Source organism: Salvelinus namaycush, chromosome 27 (genome assembly GCF_016432855.1).
Source record: "Salvelinus namaycush isolate Seneca chromosome 27, SaNama_1.0, whole genome shotgun sequence".
Taxonomy (NCBI): domain Eukaryota; kingdom Metazoa; phylum Chordata; class Actinopteri; order Salmoniformes; family Salmonidae; genus Salvelinus; species Salvelinus namaycush.
The window spans coordinates 15,324,868-15,345,789 of NC_052333.1; the positions used below are offsets into that span (position 1 = coordinate 15,324,868).

The 20,922-nt window shown below is 47.2% G+C and overlaps 1 protein-coding gene across 1 annotated transcript in view; it reads left to right on the forward strand.

The window, feature by feature from the left end:
* The window catches only part of LOC120022147 (serine/threonine-protein phosphatase 6 regulatory ankyrin repeat subunit A-like), a 47,757-nt gene that overhangs the window by 14,158 nt on the left and 12,677 nt on the right, over positions 1-20,922 (forward strand). Inside the window, exons 2-11 of the mRNA XM_038966004.1 lie at positions 8,346-8,429; positions 10,433-10,511; positions 11,541-11,611; positions 11,804-12,004; positions 12,088-12,175; positions 12,373-12,515; positions 15,518-15,625; positions 15,732-15,836; positions 16,620-16,698; positions 16,811-16,925. Of these exons, the coding sequence (XP_038821932.1) occupies positions 8,346-8,429; positions 10,433-10,511; positions 11,541-11,611; positions 11,804-12,004; positions 12,088-12,175; positions 12,373-12,515; positions 15,518-15,625; positions 15,732-15,836; positions 16,620-16,698; positions 16,811-16,925 (1,073 nt within the window). The remainder of the gene's footprint in view (positions 1-8,345; positions 8,430-10,432; positions 10,512-11,540; positions 11,612-11,803; positions 12,005-12,087; positions 12,176-12,372; positions 12,516-15,517; positions 15,626-15,731; positions 15,837-16,619; positions 16,699-16,810; positions 16,926-20,922) is intronic.

The window sequence follows — 20,922 nt, forward strand, 5'->3', positions numbered from 1 at the left end:
TGGGGTTACTGGCATACACGTACACACTGGCATACACTTCAATTTAAGTTCTGTGAGAGGGATAAAGCCTCTCTTCTCCTAATGGAGAACACAGCAGAGCCTTTGTGCCTGAATAAAAACACCGACCAGTACAAACCAGTACAGACCACTACAAACCAGCAGTACAGAAACTATGGACCAGAGCAGTGCAGACATAATTACAGACCAGTTACATAGACACCATTAAGGTGTCCACCATAGACACCATTAAGGACCAGTGCAGACCACTATAAAACAGTATAGACTTATATAGTACAGACCACTATAGAACAATACAGACTACAGTGTAGACCAGTACTGCTGCACCAGATCCAGGATGTGACCTTTTTGCCAGTGCTTGTCTGTCTGGACTGAGAACAGGAGGATAGCTGACTGACTGCTGTGCTGCTGAGCTACCTACCTACTGCTAGCTGTTCCCCTCGCTCTCCCTCTCCCCTCCCCCTTTCACCATACCCCATCCCCTCTTTTTCTCTCTCACCCCCTCCCCCTTCTCTCTCTCTCGCCCCCTTCTCTCTCTCATCTCTCTCTCTCTATATGAAAGCGCTGGTTTCAGCAGCTTTCTGAATAGAGCAACAAATACACACAGCTCCGGCTCACAGCATTGTCCGCACTAATCATAGGGCCTCTGTGTGTGTATGTGAGCGTGTGTGTTTGGCTACAGCAGCACAGGCGGTAGTGAGGATATGTAGCTTCCTGTGTGCTAGCCAGTCAGATCAGTCTGCCGCATGCCGCTGCTGCCATTATACTGAGGAATCCCTAGCAACTGTGTGTCGAGAGAGAGAGAGAGAGAGTGAGAGAGCGCGTGTGTGTGAGGGAGAGTGAGCTGCCTGACTGCCAGACTGCTGTAGCTCGGTAAGAGTGAAGGACATCGAGAGGACAGAGCTGCTTTCAGCTTGGATTATATTATACCCCAGGAGCTGCACTGTTACAGTGGGGGGGGCTGGTGTGTGGAGAGGGGGTACAGTGTGTTTTTAAGAGAACGAGGACAGTTGGAACTACAGAGCCGTGTGTGTATGTGAGCGGTACAATGTATGTGTCTGATTTAAGGGGGTACGTTGTATGTGTGTGTTAACGATGCGGTCGGAGCGTGCGAGCCGTGTGTGTATCGTGGTGCTGGAGGATGAGGAGGAGGAACATTCCTCTCCTCCTCGTCCCTCTCCTCCTCACCCCTCTCCCCTCCTTCACCCCAAACCCTCTCCGGACCGCAAGTCCCATCATGCCGTATGTCGCAGAGCTCAGGAAGACAAGGTGAGACTGAGGGACCACCTCCGCTGTTTTGGTTGGCTGTGGATTAGCGTTTTTGCCAGGGTTAGAGATGCACTTAGCTTGTGAGTGTTTTGAATAGAATCATTTATTGTCCTCGAGAGGGAATCTGTCATGCACAATTTAAATAGCACCGGCAAAACAATACAGATGCGTATACTGCACAGCACACACAATATAAGGTGGAATGTTGCTAATAGTGAAGTATGTACCAAGCCTTTAGCTTGTGTTTGGTTATGGCTAGTGTAATAATGTTTCAAACATCCTAACTGGTAGTGATAAGGAAGATACTGGCTGCCAGTAGCAGATTTACATTTGTAGTTTTGACATAGGCCTAACATTTTGCATAGTCCTTTGCATAATGAACTACATTTGTTAAAAGAGACCCAACCAATGTGGCTGTAGATCCGGTATGGAGTTTTAGATAAGAGGTTAGAACCTGCCACTCGGACAGGTTGAAGCTTAGTCCTGGACTAAAAAGCTCTTTAAATGGGGACTCCATTGACTAGCCCATATAGCTTTAGATGGGAAGTTAGAGAATTGCCTAAAAAGAGAAGAATAGGAGTGTTGTTGGTTCTTGTCTTGTAGTTAGTCAGTGTCATAATAATAATGGCCTGTACAGACAGATACAAACATGCCTCACTGTTGTATTGTTATTTAGAGGCGAGAAAATGATAGCTATGCTTTGAATTAAATAACCCCATGTTAAACATTGGTGGTACCTGCCTTGTGTGTGGCACGTCTGTGTGCTAATCACAGTCAGTATCAGGCATCACCATGCTCTCCCATACCAGCAAAAGGAGGGAGTGAGAGATGGATGGATGGATGGAGGAGATTCATTCACCCTTTCTCTCTCAATAAGGACTCCTCAGACAGAAGCCTTCATTCCTCTTTTACTCTCTTTTACACTCCTTTTCTCAGACCAGCTGGTGTCTGACAGACCAGGTGGCCAGGTTGTGTTTTAACCCCTCACAGCCTGGCTGGCTTTCTGTTGCAGACACACAGGTGGCAAACAGAGTGATACGGCTAATGTGTGTGTGGAGGGGGGACCTTTCAGAGAGTGCGTGTCAGGCACGTGTGTGTTTGTGAGTGAATTCTTTTGGGCTTTGCAGCTGCCAGTGTCATAAAAGTGACCCCCTTCCCGTATACACTGACTGACCCCTCCCCCCGCCTGTACTCCTGCTATGCCAGACACCTGAGAAGAGGGGGGAGGTTTAGTGGGGGGGGGGGGGGGGGGGGGTGCTGACTGGCAGAGTTGGTTTTAGGATCAGAATGGATTGAGGGGGTTTATAGAAAAACATGGGGCCTGTGATCCAGTATGCTGTTTGATACACACAAACTCACTACTGTAGCCCAGAATTAAGCTGCTGTAGGGCAATTCCACTGTAACGGAATGATGCTTTGACTCAATGTTCACTTTAAAATGTATTCCAAACCAAAAACATTGATTTCAAAGTTTAACAAACCATACAACTCCAAGCACAAGGACTACTTTGAACAATTTAGACAGAGAATTCAACAAAAACATTTACTGGAAGAACTGTGCAGATGCAAAGTTTGGTAACAAAATTAGGGTAATCTCGCTCAGTTTATGCGACCAGGTTTGCCAAAAACTCTGCTCCGAATTAAAATGAAAAGATACAGTGCCTTCAGAAAGTGTTCATACCACTTGACGTATTCCATATTTTGTTGTTACAGCCTGAATTCAAAATGGATTACATAAAACAAATCTCACAATGCCTCATACTGAAAAAGTGAAAACATGTTTTTAGAACATTTTGCAAATGTATTGAAAATTAAATACATAAATGTCTAATTTACATAAGTATTCACATCCCTGAGTCAATAAATGTTAGAATAACATTTGGCAGCAATTTACAGCTGTAAGTCTCTAAGAGCTTTGAAGATCTGGATTGTACAATATTTGTACATTATTCTTGAAAAATTGTTCAAGCGCTATCAAGTTGGATGTTGATCATTGCTAGACAGCCATTTTCAAGTCTTGCCATAGATTTTCAAGGCGATTTTTAAGTCAAAACTGTAACTAGGCCACTCAGGAACGTTCAATGTCATCTTTGTAAGCAGCTCCAGTGTATATTTGGCTTTGTGTTTTAGTTTATTGTCCTGCTGAAAGGAGAATTTGTCTCCTAGTGTCTGTTGGAAAGCAGGCTGAACCAGGTTTTTCTCTAGGATTTTGCCTGCGTTTAGCTCTATTCCGTTTCTTTTTATTCCACAAAACTCCCTAGTCCTGCACTATGATAAGCATACCCATAACATGATGCAGCCACCACCATGCTTGAACATAGAATACCAGTCAAAAGTTTAGACACACCTACTCATTTAAGGGTTTTTCTTTATTTTTACTATTTTCTATATTGTAGAATAATAGCGAAGACATCAAAACTATGAAATAACACATGGAATCATGTAGTAACCAAAAAAGTGTTAAACAAATCAAAATATATTTTATATTTGAGATTCTTCAAAGTAGCCACCCTTTGCCTTGATGATAGCTTTGCACACTCTCTTGGCATTCTCTCAACCAGCTTCGTGAGGAATGCTTTTCCAACAGTCTTGAAGGAGTTCCCACATATGCTGAGCACTTGTTGGCTGCTTTTCCTTCACTCTGCGGTCCAACTCATCACAAACCATCTCAATTGGGTTGAGGTCGGGTGATAGTGGAGGTCAGGTCATCTGATGCACCACTCCTTCTTGGTCACCACTCCATCACTCTCCTTCTTGGTCAAATAGCCCTTACACAGCCTGGAGGTGGGTTTTTTGGGTCATTGTTCTGTTGAAAAACAAATTATAGTCCCACTAAGCGCAAATCAGATTGAATGGCGTGTCGCTGCAGAATGCTGTGGTTTTTGCCTTGAATTCTAAATAAATCCCTGATAGTGTCACCAGCAAAGCACCATCACACCACCACCTCCATGCTTCACGGTGGGAACCACACATGCGGAGATCATCCGTTCACCTACTCTGCATCTCACAAAGACACTGCGGTTGGAACCAAAAATCTCCTCAAATTTGGACTCATCAGACCAAAGGACAAATTTCCACGGTCTATTGTCCATTGCTTGTGTTTCTTGGCCCAAGCAAGTCTCTTCTTCTTATTGGTGTCCTTTAGTTGTGGTTTCTTTGCATCAATTCAACCATGAAGGCCTGATTCACGCAGTCTCCTCTGAACAGTTGATGTAGTGTCTGTTACTTGAATTCCGTGAAGCATCATTTGGCCTGCGAGGTGCAGTTGACTCTAATGAAGTTATCTTCTGCAGCAGCTTCTGGATCTTCCTTTCCTTTGGCGGTCCTCATGTGAGCCAGTTTCATCATAGCACTTGATGGTTTTTGCGACTGCACTTGAAGAAACTTTAAAAGTTCTTGAAATGTTCTGAATTGACTGACCTTAATGTCTTAAAGTAACGATGGACTGTCGTTTCTCTTTGCTTATTTGAGCTGTTCTTGCCATAATATGCTTTGACCACCAGACGACAGAAAGAGGGGGGAAAAACAGTTATGAGCTGAACATAACAGTATTCCAGTGGACTGTAGCTGGTGACCCAACTGGTTTGTGACTACTATGTTTTCCCATTGTAGCCAATTCAATTGCAGTAATTCCGTTACTGATTTGTTACAAAATATCGAGTTTTATTCACTTATTAAGTTTGTTTATGACTTATTATCAGTCAAAACTATAACTAATTAGTAGGTCTACCTTTACTTGTTACTTCTGTGAACTTTTTTTTTATTTTACCTCATGAGGGAGAGAAATTAGAAAATATCTTAAAGATACAGTGCATTTGGAAAGTATTCAGATCCCTTGACTTTTTCCACATTTTGTTGTTAGTCTTATTCTAAAATGTATTACATTTTAAAAATTCCTCATCGATCTTCACACAATAGCCCATGATGACAAAGCGAAAACAGGTTTTTTAGAAATGTGTGCAAATTTAAAATAAATAAATAATAATACCTTATTGACATACAGTTGAAGTCGGAAGTTTACATACACTTAGATTGGAGTCATTATAACTCGTTTTTCAACCACTCCACAAATTTCTTAACAAACTATAGTTTTGGCAAGTCGGTTAGGACATCTACTTTGTGCATAACACAAGTCATTTTTCCAACAATTGTTTACAGACAGATTATTTCACTGTATCACAATTCCAGTGGGTCAGAAGTTTACATACACTAAGTTGACTGGGCCTTTTCAACAGTTTGGAAAATTTCAGAAAATGTCATGGCTTTAGAAGCTTCTGATAGGCTAATCATTTGAGTCAATTGGAGGTGTTCCTGTGGATGTATTTCAAGGCCGACCTTCAAACTCATTGCCTCTTTGCTTGACATCATGGAAAAATCAAAAGAACTCAGCCAAGACCTCAGGAAAAAAAATTGACCTCCACAAGTCTGGTTCATCCTTGGCAGCAATTTCCAAACACTTGAAGGTACCACGTTCATCTGTACAAACAATAGTACGCAAGTATAAACACAATGGGACCACGCAGCCGTCATACCGCTCAGGAAGGAGACGCGTCTCCTAGAGATGAACGTACTTTTGGTGTGAAAAGTGCAAATCAATCCCAGAATAACAGCAAAGAACCTTGTGAAGATGCTGGAGGAAACGGGTACAAAGGTATCTATATCCACAGTAAAACGAGTCCAATATCAACATAACCTGAAAGGCAGCTCACCAAGGAAGAAGCCACTGCTCCAAAACCGCCATAAAAAAGCCAGACTACGGTTTGCAACTGCACATGGGGACAAAGATTGTACTTTTTGGAGAAATGTCCTCTGGTTTGATGAAACAAAAATAGAACTGTTTGGCCATAATGACCATTGTTATGTTTGGAGGAAAAAGGGGGAGGCTTGCAAGCCGAAGAACACCATCCCAACCGTGAAGCACGGGGGTGGCAGCATCATGTTGTGGGGGTGCTTTGCTGCAGGAGGGACTGGTGCACTTCACAAAATAGATGGCATGATGAATGAAAATTATTTGGATAAATTGAAGCAACATCTCAAGACAACGGTCAGGAAGTTAAAGCTTGGTCGCAAATGGGTATTCCAAATGGAAAATGTCCACAAGCATACTTCCGAAGTTGTGGCAAAATGGCTTAAGGACAACAAAGTCAAGGTATTGGAGTGGGCATCACACAGCCCTGACCTCAATCCCATAGAAAATGTGTGGGCAGAAGTGTGTGCGAGCAAGGACGCCTGCAAACCTGACTCAGTTACACCAGCTCTGTCAGGTGGAATGGGCCAAAATTTACCCAACTTATTGTGGGAAGCTTGACCCAAGTTAAACCATTTAAAGGCAATGCTACCAAATACTAATTGAGTGTATGTAAACTTCTGACCCACTGGGAATGGGATGAAAGAAATAAAAGCTGATTAAAAAATCATTCTCTCTGCTATTATTCTGACATTTCACATTCTTAAAATTAAGTGGTGAACCTCACTGACCTAAAGCAGGGAATTTTTATTAGGATTAAATGTCAGGAATTGTGAAAAACTGAGTTTAAATGTATTTGGCTAAGCTGTATGTAAACTTCCGACTTCTGAAACTGTAAGTATTCAGAACCTTTGCAATGTGACTCGAAATTGAGCTTAGGTGCATCCTGTTTCCATTGATCATCCTTGCGATGTTTCTACAACTTGATTTGAGTCCACCTGTGGTAAATTCAATTGTTGGACATGATTTGGAAAGGAACGCACCTTTCTATACAAGGTCCCACTGTTGACTGCATTTCAGAGCAAAAACCAAGCCATGAGGTGGAAGGAACTGTCCGTAGAGATCCAAGACAGGGTTGTGTCGAAGCACAGCTCTGGGGATGGGTACCAAAAAATGTCTGCAGCATTGAAGGTCCCCAAGAATACAGTGGCCTCCCATTTAAGAATGAAGAAGTTTGGAACCACCAAGACTTTTCCTAGAGCTGGCCACCCAGCCGAACTGAGCAATCAGAGGAGAATGGCCTTGGTCTGGGAGTGGACCAAGAACCCAATGGTCACTCTGACAGAGCTCTAGAGTTTCTCTTTGGAGATGGGTGAACCTTCCAGAAGGACAACCATCTCTGCAGCACTCCACCAATCTGGCCTTTTTTATGGTAGAGTGGCCAAACGGAAGCCACTCCTCAGTAAAAGGCACATGACAACCCGCTTGGAGTTTGCCAAAAGGCAACTAAAGGACTCTGTCCATGAGAAATAAGATTATATGGTCTGTTGAACTCTTTGGCCTGAATACCAAGAGTATTTGTAAGTCTGTGAAGACTTACAGAAAACGTTTGACCTCTGTCATTGCCAACAAAGGGTATATAACAAAGTATTGAGAAACTTTTGTTATTGACCAAATATTTATTTTCCACCATAATTTGCAAATAAATTCATTAAAAATCCTACAATGTGATTTTCTGGAATTTTTTTTCTCATTTTGTCTGTCATAGTTGAAGTGTACCTATGATGAAAATTACAGGCCTCTCTCATGTTTTTAAGTGGGAGAACTTGCACAATTGGTGGCTGACTAAATGCTTTTTTGCCCCACTGTAACTGTGGGAAATGGTTGAAAATGTTTATATGCCTTAATATCTCAAATATAGACTTTTAACTTTTTGCTCCTATGACCTTCAGATGTTGGTGCTCATGGGTCCTTTTAGATGAAAAAGCCCTGTCATAATTGTCAGCATGTAACCAAACTGTAGTAACGTTAGCAAGCAGGATGTTAACAGGTTCTGTCTTGTTAGTCGTCTAGCCAAGTCATTCAGAGGAAAATGATCTAACACCTTTCCATCTCTCTCTCCAGTGTTCTCACTATCTATTCTTTCCATTGTTTGCTCTTGTTGTCTCTCACTCACTCACTCAAATTCAATCTGCTTTAATGGCATGAATGATAAAGTCAATGTTGCCAAGGTGAAGTGATACACCTAAATATTATGAAAGCAACAGCGACAACAATAATAATAGTAGCTATAATCAAAAATATATATTTATTTTTTACACACATACACACACACAGTGACTGATAGTTCTCTCTGTGTCCTCCCATTCAGCCCTCTCTGCTGAAAGCCATCTTCAGTGTGGACCCTAATGAAGTCCGCTCCCTCATATTCAAGAAGGAGGATGTCAACGTACAGGTAACATTACTGTACACACACACAGACAGCAGTCGGTCAGTCCATAAGCATCTCTTGCTCTGAATTGCTTGCAAATCCATCCTCTCCTCATCTTGTCTTCACCCTTCATCTGCAATGATTGTCAAAGACTTGACAGGTGGAAGCTCATCATAGGGCTGGCTTTCCTGGTCAGTTCTCGTCATTAGGCTGGCTTTCCTGGTCAGTTCTCGTCATTAGGCTGGCTTTCCTGGTCAGTTCTCGTCATTAGGCTGGCTTTCCTGGTCAGTTCTCGTCATTAGGCTGGCTTTCCTGGTCAGTTCTCGTCATTAGGCTGGCTTTCCTGGTCAGTTCTCGTCATTAGGCTGGCTTTCCTGGTCAATTCTTTCAGATCAGTGCATTGAAGGACAGGAAGAGAGGACAGACTTTTTAGACAATTGAAGGAGGAATAGCCAATGTGTCTGTACTCTCGGTCTCTTACTAAATCAATGTTGAGAGGCCAGAGTCTTTCAGCCAATCAATCAGGTAAGGGCAGGTTAGTTCCTTCTTTTCAACTCCCTTTCTGTTCAGCCCTCTCTCTTTCCTTCTCACTCCCCCGTCATCCCTCCCTTTCACCCCCGCCCTCTTTCTCTCCCTCTCTCCCTGACATCTTTTCTCTCTCTCCCCACCCCCTCTCTATCTACTCCCCCCCTCCGTCTCTATATTGCTGGGGTCATCAAAGACATTTTGGTCTGATGTTTGAGTCAGCAGTTTTCAGTCTGACCTATTACAGGCCTCCCTCTCCGTCATGTGACTTTGTTTACGACCTACGTTACTCCCCTGATTGCCCTCTGCTGCATGGAGAGAACGAGATGGAGGGAAGCAGAGAAAGAGAGAGGGAGGGAGTTAGACTGGGGGGGGTTAGAGAGAGGAATGGGCAAGGGATAGAGATGCAGAGAAAGAGAAGAGGGCAGCAGGCAAGTAATGGAGAAATGCAGAGAACGAGGAAGAGGGGGAGGGTATGGAAGAGAAGGAGAGGAAGAGCTGGAATTGATTGTTCTATCCATCCAGATTGACTAGCGTGATTAGTTAGTTCTACAGAGAGGACCTGCTTTGTATGGTCAGATAGATGGTTAAACATCCTCATTACAGAAATGAAGAGGGAGAGCGACAGAGGTACTCTTGTAGTCACCCATCGGTCACTCTGACACCAGCGAGACACACACACACAGGACCACTGGTCGATAGGCCACCCCCCAGGGAGAGCAGAGGGAGGAGAGAAATCCCTCCATCATCCTGTCATCCTGCCTTTTTTACCTTGTTCCCTGGCTCCCTGGTAGCCTGACAGAAGACTGGCTAAAACTACACACTGACCAATGATTGGCCACAGCTCGAGAGACCACAACAATCTAACACACTTGTCAACCTTTCCTTTCTGAGTTAATTGCAGGTGAAAATGAAGATGCTCTCTTAAACAGTTGATTGTGACATCTTTGGGCGTTTTCCCGTTTACCAATTAAACCTTGTCCAGGATAATAAAGAAATGTCAATGGAGACTCTCCATTGAGCTAGATGTTTTTGTCCAGGACTAGGCTTAATCTGTGTTTGGGAAAGCAGCCCAAAGATGTTGGGTAAGAGGAGTGGAGGAGTGATGCTGTCATTAGTCTGGCTTCTAGTGAGATCCCTGCCAAGTACAGTAGTAGTTGACCCCCTCCCAGCTGCCCTGCAGTGTCTACCAGACTCCTGAAAATGGGGAGAGAGGGGAATGGGGAGAGAGGGGAATGGAGAGAGGGGAAGTCAAGTCATCCACTTGGTTGTGATCCAGGAAGCTTACCCGTCACACTTGGCTGGCTGCGCTGTTGTGTGGGACATAGTTGTGCTCCCTCTTGTCTACTGGCAGCTTAGTGAGAAGCTGTGTGTGTGTGTGTGTGTGTGTTATGAACATTGAAGCTAGTTTGGAATGAGATGTTTTACATACTGTACCTCCCTCCTAAAATGAACATAAAAGGTGTGTGTGTGACATTTCTCTCTGCTCTGGTCTCTACCAGGACAGTGAGAAAAGGACCCCGCTCCACGCTGCAGCCTATCTAGGAGACGCTGACATCATCGAACTCCTCATCCTCTCAGGTACACATCTCACCTGTCTGCCTGTTATACTGTACCTGTTATGCTGTACCTGTCTGCCTGATATACTGTACCTGTTATACTGTACCTGTCTGCCTGTTATGTTGTACCTGTCTACCTGTTATGCTGTACCTGTCTGCCTGTTATACTGTACCTGTTATACTGTACCTGTCTGCCTGTTATACTGTACCTGTTATACTGTACCTGTCTGCCTGTTATGTTGTACCTGTCTACCTGTTATGCTGTACCTGTCTGCCTGTTATGTTGTACCTGTCTGCCTGTTATGTTGTACCTGTCTGCCTGTTATACTGTACCTGTTATACTGTACCTGTCTGCCTGTTATGTTGTACCTGTCTGCCTGTTATGTTGTACCTGTCTGCCTGTTATACTGTACCTGTTATACTGTACCTGTCTGCCTGTTATACTGTACCTGTTATGCTGTACCTGTCTGCCTGTTATGCTGTACCTGTTATGCTGTACCTGTCTGCCTGTTATGCTGTACCTGTTATGCTGTACCTGTCTGCCTGTTATACTGTACCTGTTATACTGTACCTGTCTGCCTGTTATGTTGTACCTGTCTGCCTGTTGTACTGTACCTGTCTGCCTGTTGTACTGTACCTGTCTGCCTGTTGTACTGTACCTGTCTGCCTGTTTGTTGTACCCGTCTGCCTGTTTGTTATACCCGTCTGCCTGTTTGTTATACCCGTCTGCCTGTTTGTTATACCCGTCTGCCTGTTATACCTGAAAAAACTAAGATACCTAAAAAGCCTATTAAATTGGAAGACTTAGTATGAGAATTTGGTCACAGCAGCCAATATTGCCATCCCCCATTCATGGAGAGATGTGGAGGTTGTTTCCCTGTGTGTGTTGTGATGGAACAGTATCAGGTGATGTGATGGTCTGTTTTAACCCCTTACACACATGGGCCTCTCAAAGGATCATGGGGGTTTCCCCTAGTAGCTCGTGGGTCCCCACCCACTCTCTGTCAGAGGAAAGTTAACCCTTAACCTTTTCTCTCCCTGTGTTTTTTAGGAGCCAGAGTAAATGCTAAAGACAATAAGTGGTTAACTCCTCTTCACCGAGCTGTTGCCTCCTGCAGCGAGGTAACATACTGTCACTCACACCACACACACACACACCTTCATCAATGCTCTTTCTCTAGATCATGCTGCATCAGTCTTGTTGAAACAGTGATTATGTCAACGCTCTTTCTTTGTGTGTGTGTGTGTGTGTGTGTGTGTGTGTGTGTGTGTGTGTGTGTGTGTGTGTGTGTGTGTGTGTGTGCACGCACGCAGGATGCAGTGTGTATGTTGATAAAACACAGTGCGGATGTGAACGCGCGGGATAAGAACTGGCAGACTCCTCTCCATGTTGCTGCCAACAACAAGGCTATCCGCGTTGCCGAGGCCCTCGTCCCATTGCTTAGCAACGTCAATGTGTCGGACCGGGGTGGACGCACAGCCCTGCACCATGCTGCCTTCAGCGGACACCTGGAGGTAACACAGACACATTCACAGACATACTAACCTCATGAAAAGGCAACTAATACGACTTCACTTGGTGTGTGTGTGTGTGTCAGATGGTGAAGCTGCTTCTCTCCAGGGGAGCTAACATCGACGCCTTTGATAAGAAAGACAGGCGAGCCATCCACTGGGCTGCCTACATGGGTAAGACACCCCCACTCAGAGCTATACACTATAGAGGGATTATAATGTTAAAACTGTTGTATCAATACATTTTCATTTGATTAGATTGTTTTCTAGGAATGAAATGATATGCTAACAAAATGTTCTCTTCCCCGCTCTCTCTTTCTCCCCTCTCTCCCTCCATTTCTTCCTCCCTTCCTCTCTACATCTCCCTCCAGGCCATATGGAGGTGGTGAGGTTGTTGGTGTCTAGTGGAGCAGAGATAGACTGTAAAGATAAGAACTCTTATACTCCTCTACATGCCGCTGCCTCTAGTGGGATGACTACCACTGTCCAATACCTGCTGGGGCTGGGGGTACAGGTACACACACATCATTCAATACCTGCTGGGGGTACAGGTACACACACATCATTCATTACCTGCTGGGGGTACAGGTACACACACATCATTCAATACCTGCTGGGGGTACAGGTACACACACAGCATTCAATACCTGCTGGGGGTACAGGTACACACACAGCATTCAATACCTGCTGGGGGTACAGGTACACACACATCATTCATTACCTGCTGGGGGTACAGGTACACACACATCATTCAATACCTGCTGGGGGTACAGGTACACACACATCATTCAATACCTGCTGGGGGTACAGGTACACACACATCATTCATTACCTGCTGGGGGTACAGGTACACACACATCATTCAATACCTGCTGGGGGTACAGGTACACACACATCATTCAATACCTGCTGGGGGTACAGGTACACACACATCATTCAATACCTGCTGGGGGTACAGGTACACACACATCATTCGATTTCATCCTCTCCTAATAGCAAAGAAAGAAGTCTATTGAGATACACAAACTAACTGCTTCTCTCTCTCTCTCTCCCCGCCCTCTCTCTCTCTCCCCGCCCTCTCTCTCTCTCCCCGCCCTCTCTCTCTCTCCCCGCCCTCTCTCTCTCTCCCCGCTCTCTCTCTCTCCCCCCTCTCTCCCTCTCCCCGCTCTCTCTCTCCCCCGCCCTCTCTCTCTCCCCCGCCCTCTCTCTCTCCCCCGCCCTCTCTCTCTCCCCCGCCCTCTCTCTCTCCCCCGCCCTCTCTCTCTCCCCGCCCTCTCTCTCTCCCCCGCCCTCTCTCTCTCCCCCGCCCTCTCTCTCTCCCCCGCTCTCGCTCTCTCTTCTCGCTCTCTCGCCCTGCTCTCTCGCCCCCTCTCTCTCCCCGCTCTCGCTCTCTCGCCCCCTCTCTCTCCCCGCTCTCGCTCTCGCTCTCTCCCCGCTCTCGCTCTCTCCCCGCTCTCGCTCTCTCCCCGCTCTCGCTCTCTCTCTCTCCTCCTCTCCCCGCTCTCGCTCTCTCTCCCCGCTCTCGCTCTCTCTCTCTCCTCCTCTCCCCGCTCTCGCTCTCTCTCCCCGCTCTCGCTCTCTCTCCCCGCTCTCGCTCTCTCTCCCCGCTCTCGCTCTCTCTCCCCGCTCTCGCTCTCTCTCCCCGCTCTCGCTCTCTCTCCCCGCTCTCGCTCTCTCTCCCCGCTCTCGCTCTCTCTCCCCGCTCTCGCTCTCTCTCCCCGCTCTCGCTCTCTCTCCCCGCTCTCGCTCTCTCTCCCCGCTCTCGCTCTCTCTCCCCGCTCTCGCTCTCTCTCTCTCCCCGCTCTCGCTCTCTCTCCCCGCTCTCGCTCTCTCTCTCTCCCCGCTCTCGCTCTCTCTCTCTCCTCCTCTCCCCGCTCTCGCTCTCGCTCTCTCTCCCGCTCTCGCTCTCTCTCCCTGCTCTCGCTCTCTCTCCCTGCTCTCGCTCTCTCTCCCCGCTCTCGCTCTCTCTCCCCGCTCTCGCTCTCTCTCCCCGCTCTCGCTCTCTCTCCCCGCTCTCGCTCTCTCTCCCCGCTCTCGCTCTCTCTCCCCGCTCTCGCTCTCTCTCCCCGCTCTCGCTCTCTCTCCCCGCTCTCGCTCTCTCTCCCCGCTCTCGCTCTCTCTCCCCGCTCTCGCTCTCTCTCCCCGCTCTCGCTCTCTCTCTCTCCCCGCTCTCGCTCTCTCTCTCTCCCCGCTCTCGCTCTCTCTCCCCGCTCTCGCTCTCTCTCCCCGCTCTCGCTCTCTCTCCCCGCTCTCGCTCTCTCTCCCCGCTCTCGCTCTCTCTCCCCGCTCTCGCTCTCTCTCCCCGCTCTCGCTCTCTCTCCCCGCTCTCGCTCTCTCTCCCCGCTCTCGCTCTCTCTCCCCGCTCTCGCTCTCTCTCCCCGCTCTCGCTCTCTCTCCCCGCTCTCGCTCTCTCTCCCCGCTCTCGCTCTCTCTCCCCGCTCTCGCTCTCTCTCCCCGCTCTCGCTCTCTCTCCCCGCTCTCGCCCCCCTCTCCCCGCTCTCGCCCCGCTCTCGCCCCGCTCTCGCCCCGCTCTCGCCCCGCTCTCGCCCCGCTCTCGCTCTCGCTCTCTCGCCCCGCTCTCGCTCTCTCGCTCTCTCGCCCCGCTCTCGCTCTCTCGCCTCGCTCTCTCTCTCCCCGCTCTCTCTCTCTCGCCTCGCTCTCTCTCTCCCCGCTCTCTCTCTCCCCGCTCTCTCTCTCCCCGCTCTCTCTCTCCCCGCTCTCTCCCCCCGCTCTCTCTCCCCGCTCTCTCTCCCCGCTCTCTCTCCCCGCTCTCTCTCCCCGCTCTCTCTCCCCGCTCTCGCTCTCTCTCCCCGCTCTCGCTCTCTCTCCCCGCTCTCGCTCTCTCGCCCCGCTCTCGCTCTCTCGCCCCGCTCTCGCTCTCTCGCCCCGCTCTCGCTCTCTCGCCCCGCTCTCGCTCTCTCGCCCCGCTCTCGCTCTCTCGCCCCGCTCTCGCTCTCTCGCCCCGCTCTCGCTCTCTCGCCCCGCTCTCGCTCTCTCGCCCCGCTCTCGCTCTCTCGCCCCGCTCTCGCTCTCTCGCCCCGCTCTCGCTCTCTCGCCCCGCTCTCGCTCTCTCGCCCCGCTCTCGCTCTCTCGCCCCGCTCTCGCTCTCTCGCCTCGCTCTCTCTCCTCTCTCTCCCCGCTCTCTCTCCCCGCTCTCGCTCTCTCTCGCTCTCTCGCCCCGCTCTCTCGCCCCGCTCTCGCTCTCTCGCCCCGCTCTCGCTCTCTCGCCCCGCTCTCGCTCCCCGCTCTCTCTCCCCGCTCTCTCTCCCCGCTCTCTCTCCCCGCTCTCTCTCCCCGCTCTCTCTCCCCGCTCTCTCTCCCCGCTCTCGCTCTCTCTCCCCGCTCTCGCTCTCTCTCCCCGCTCTCGCTCTCTCTCCCCGCTCTCGCTCTCTCTCCCCGCTCTCGCTCTCTCTCCCCGCTCTCGCTCTCTCTCCCCGCTCTCGCTCTCTCTCCCCGCTCTCGCTCTCTCTCCTCGCTCTCGCTCTCTCACCCCGCCCCCTCCCCGCATCTCTCTAGATAAACCAGGGTAATATTTATGGTAACTCTGCTCTCCATATGGCCAGTTATAATGGCCAGGATGTGGTGGTCAACGAACTCATAGAGGCTGGAGCCTCCATCAACCAGGTACACATCTGTGTGTTGGTGTGTGTTGGTGTGTGTTGGCGTGTGTTGGCGTGTGTTGGCGTGTGTGCGTGTGTTGGTGTGTATATTGTAACTTTATCTCTAACAGGTGAATGAGAGGGGTCTGTCTGCGCTGCACTTCTCAGCCTGTTCCCGCCAGGGGGCGCTGTGCCTGGAACTACTGCTTGGGAACGGAGCTAACGTCAACATCAGGGTACACACACACACACACACACACACACACACTGCTCCTAGGCCCACAGGGTAGTAGTGGGACATAGGGTGGGGGGTGTGAGAGAAGAGCTAAAGTTGCTCAGGGTGGTGGGGGGTGAGAAGAGCCGAAGATGCTCAGGGCGGTAGGGTGGGGGGGTGAGAGAAGAGCTGAAGATGCTCAGGGTGGGGGGGTGAGAGAAGAGCTGAACCCCCCCTGGGTGCAAGCTGCTCCATAAGACCTTTAGAGTTCACACCCAGTCCTGATCTGAATAGGAAGGTTTATAACACGGGGAACATCACCCAGGCCTGATCTGAATAGGAAGGTTTATAACACGGGGAACATCACCCAGGCCTGATCTGAATAGGAAGGTTTATAACACGGGGAACATCACCCAGGCCTGATCTGAATAGGAAGGTTTATAACACGGGGAACATCACCCAGGCCTGATCTGAATAGGAAGGTTTATAACACGGGGAACATCACCCAGGCCTGATCTGAATAGGAAGGTTTATAACACGGGGAACATCACCCAGGCCTGATCTGAATAGGAAGGTTTATAACACGGGGAACATCACCCAGGCCTGATCTGAATAGGAAGGTTTATAACACGGGGAACATCACCCAGTCCTGATCTGAATAGGAAAATTTATAACACGGGGAACATCACCCAGGCCTGATCTGAATAGGAAGGTTTATAACACGGGGAACATCACAGCTAATAGTTAACTCTTCTGACAAACAGAATGAAATGTCTTGCTTTCCTTTTCTCTTTCCCCCCTCCAGAGTAAGGATGGGAAGACCCCTCTCCACATGGCAGCGGTCCATGGAAGGTTCTCTCGTTCTCAGGCTGTCATTCAAAACGGTGAGGCCCGCCCCAAAACACCACACACACATACACTGCTATTGGTCTATTAATATTTCAAACACCCTACTATTTGCTCTTTGTCTGTCTGTGTGTGTGTGCGTGTGTGTAGGTGCGGAGGTGGACTGTGAGGATAAGAATGGGAACTCTCCTCTTCACATCGCTGCTCGCTACGGACACCAGTTACTGATCAACACTCTGCTCACACACGGAGCCAACACCGCCAAGTAAGACGCACAACACACACACACACATATACAATCAGTGGTCAGTTTATTAGGTACACCCATCTATTATTGTGTCGGCCCTCCATGTAGCCATGAAAGGATGAACCTGGTCAGCAACAATGTTCAGATACACTGTGGTGTTCAAACATTGCTCAGTTGGTATCAAGGGACCAAACGTGTGCCAGGAAAATATTCCCCACACCATTACACCATTACACCACCACCACCAGCCTGTACCGTTGACACCAGGCAGGATGGGTCCATGGACTCATGCTGCTTAAGCCAAATTTTCACTCTGCCTGTCAGCATGATTCATCAGGAAACAAGATTCATCGGAACAGGCAATGTTTTTCTACTCCTCAGTTGTAGGAAGGTTTAAACAGCATGATCATTACACAACTGCACTCTAAAATGTTACGTTTTGTTACACAACACAATGCCACAGATGTCTCAGGTTTAGAAGGAGTGTACAATTGGCATGCTGACTACAGGAATAACCACCAGAACTGTTGCCAGAGAATTGAATGTGAATTTCTCTACCATAAACCGACTTCAACGTCGTTTTAGAGAATTTGGCAGTATATCCAACCGGCCTCACAACCGCAGAACAAGTGTAACCACGCCAGCCCAGGAACTCCACATCCGGCTTCTTCACCTGCGAGATTGTCTTGAGACTAGCCACCTGGACAACTGATGAAACAGATTATTTCTGTCTGTAATACAGCCCTTTTTTGAGGAGAAAAACTGGACTGGCTGGGCCTGGCTCTCCAGTCGGTGGGCAGAGCTCCCAAGTGGGTGAGCCTATGCCCTCCCAGGCCCACGCATGACTGCACCCCTGCCCAGTTATGTGAAATCCATAGATTAGGGCCTAATACATTTATTTCAATTGACTGATTTGCTTCTATGAACAGTAACTCATTAAAATTGTTGCATGCTGTGTTTATATTTGTGTTAAGTGTATATACAGTGCATTCAGAATGTGTTCAGACCCTTTGACTTTTACCACATTTTGTTACGGTACAGCCTTATTCTAAAATGGATTAAAGTTTTTTTCCCTCATCAATCTACACACAATACCCCATAATGACAAAGCAAAAACAGGTTTTTAGACATTTCAGCAAAAAAAAAAATGTATATCACATTTACGTAAGTATTCAGAATCTTTACTCAATACTTTTTTGAAGCACCTTTGGCAGAGATTACAGCCTCGAGTCTTCGCGGGTATGACGCTACAAGCTTGGCACACCTGTATTTGGGGAGTTTCTCCCATTCTTCTCTGCAGATCCTCTCAAGCTCTGTCAGGTTGGATGGGGAGCGTCGCTGCACAGCTATTGTCAGGTCTCACCAGAGATGTTCGATCAAGTTCAAGTCCGGGCGCTGGCTGGGCCACTCAAGGACATTCAGAGACTTGTCCTGAAGTCACTCCTGCGTTGTCTTGGCTGTGTGCATAGGGTCGTTTTCCTGTTGAAAGGTGAACCTTCGCCCTAGTCTGAGGTCCTGAGGGCTCTGGAGCAGGTTTTCATGAAGGATCTCTCTGTACTTTGCTCCGTTCATCTTTCCCTTGATCCTGACTAGTCTCCCAGTCCCTGCTGCTGAAAAACATCCCACACATGATGCTGCCACCACCATGCTTCACCGTAGGGATGGTGCCAGGTTTCCTCCAGACGCTTGGCATTCAGGCCAAAGAGTTAAATCTTGGTTTCATCAGACCAGATAATCTTGTTTCTCGTGGTCTTCGAGTCCTTTCGGTGCCGTTTGGAAAACTCCAAGTGGGCTGTCATGTGCCTTTTTTACTGAGGAGTGGTTTCAGTCTGGCCACTCTACCATAAAGGCCAGATTGGTGGAGTGCTGCAGAGATGGTTGTCCTTCTGGAAGGTTCTCCATCTCCACAGAGTGACTCTGGAGCTCTGTCATGGTGACCATCAGGTTCTTAGTCACCTCCCTGACCAAGGCCCTTCTCCCCCGATTGCTCAGTCCAGCTCTAGGAAGAGTCTTAGTGGTTCCAAACTTCTTATATTTAAGAATGATGGAGGCCACTGTTCTTGGGGACCTTCAAAGCTGCAGAAATGTTTTGGTGCCTTTCTTTAGATCTGTGCCTCGACAAAATCCTGTCTGAGCTCTACGGACAATTCCTTCGACCTCGTGGCTTGGATTTTGCTCTGAAATGCACTGTCAACTGTGGGACCTTATATAGACAGGTGTATGCCTTTCCAAATCATCTCCAATCAATTGAATTGACAGCAGGTGGACTCCAAGTTGTAGAACATCTGAAGGATGATCAATGGAAACAGGATGCACCTGAGGTCAATTTTGAGTCTCATAGCAAAGGGTCTGAATACTTATGTAAATAATGTATTTCTGTTTTACATTTTTAATACATTTGCAAACATTTCTAAAAACCTGTTTTTGCTTTGTCATTATGTGTGTAGTTTGAGATAAAAAAAAAAAACTGTATATCGATAGATAGATGGACGGATACACACTACCGTACAAAAGTTTGGGGTCACTTAGAAATGTCCTTGTTTTTGAAAGAAAAGCAAAAAAAATTGTCCATTTAAAATAACATCAAATTGATGAGAGAAATACAGTGTAGACATTGTTAATGCTGTAAATGACTATTGTAGCTGGAAACGGGTGAACTTGCCTCCCACTCCTCTTTCTATTCTGTCCCTTCACAGAACAGCGCAAACTGGCTCTAACCAGAATATAAAGAGGAGTGGGAGGCAAGTTAAGCTGTTTCCAGCTACAATAGTCATTTACAGCATTAACAATGTCTACACTGTATTTCGGATCAATTTCATGTTATTTTAATATACAAAAAATTTGCTTTTCTTTCAAAAACAAGGAAATTTCTGTGACCCCAAACTTTTGAGGGTGCAGCACTCCATCACTCTCCTTCTTGGTCAAATATCCCTTACACCGCCTGGGGGTGTGTTGGGTCATTGTCCTGTTGAAAAATAAATCATAGTTCCACTAAGTGCAAACCAGATGGGATGGCGTATCGCTGCAGAATGCTGTGGTAACCATGCTGATTAAGTGTGCCTTAAATTCTAAATAAATCAGACAGTATCACCAGCAATGCACCATCACACCTCCTCCTCCATGCTTCACGATGGGAACCACACATGTGGCGATCATCCTTTCACCTACTCTGCGTCTCACAAAGACACAGCAGTTGGAACCAAAAATCTCAAATTTGGACTCATCAGACCAAAGGACAGATTTCCACCAGTCTAATGTCCATTGCTCGTGTTTCTTGGCCCAAGCAAGTCTCTTCTTATTATTGGTGTCCTTTAGTAGTGGTTTCTTTGCAGCAATTCAACCATGACGGCCTGATTCACGAAGTCTCCTCTGAATGTTGATGTTGAGATGTGTCTGTTACTTGAACTCTTTCAAGCATTTATTTGGGCTACACGTTCTGAGGCTGGTAACTCTAATGAACTTACAGTTAACTCTGGGTCTTCCTTTCCTGAGACGGTCCCCATGATAGCCAGTTAAATCATAGTGCTTGATGGTTTTTGCGACTGCACTTCAAGAACTTTTGAAGTTTATTCAAATGTTCCTAATTGACTGACCTTCATGTCTTAAAGTAATGATGGACTGTCATTTCTCTTTGCTTATTTGAGCTGTTCTTGCCATAATATGGACTTGGTCTTTTACCAAATAGGGCTGGCTTCTGTATACCACCCCTACCTTGTCACAACACAACTGATTGGCTCAAATGCATTAAGAAGGAAAGAAATTCTACAAATTAACTTTTAACAAGGCACACATGTTAATTTAAATGCATTCCAGGTGACAAAGTTGTCATCAAGGCAAAGGGTGGCTACTTTGAAGAATCTCAAATCTCAAATATATTTTTGATTTGTTTAACACTTTTTTTGGTTACTACTTGATTCCATATGTGTTATTTCATAGTTTTGATGTCTTCACTATTATTCTACAATGTAGAAAATAGTAAAAAATTAAGAAAAACCCTTGAATGAGTAGGCATGTC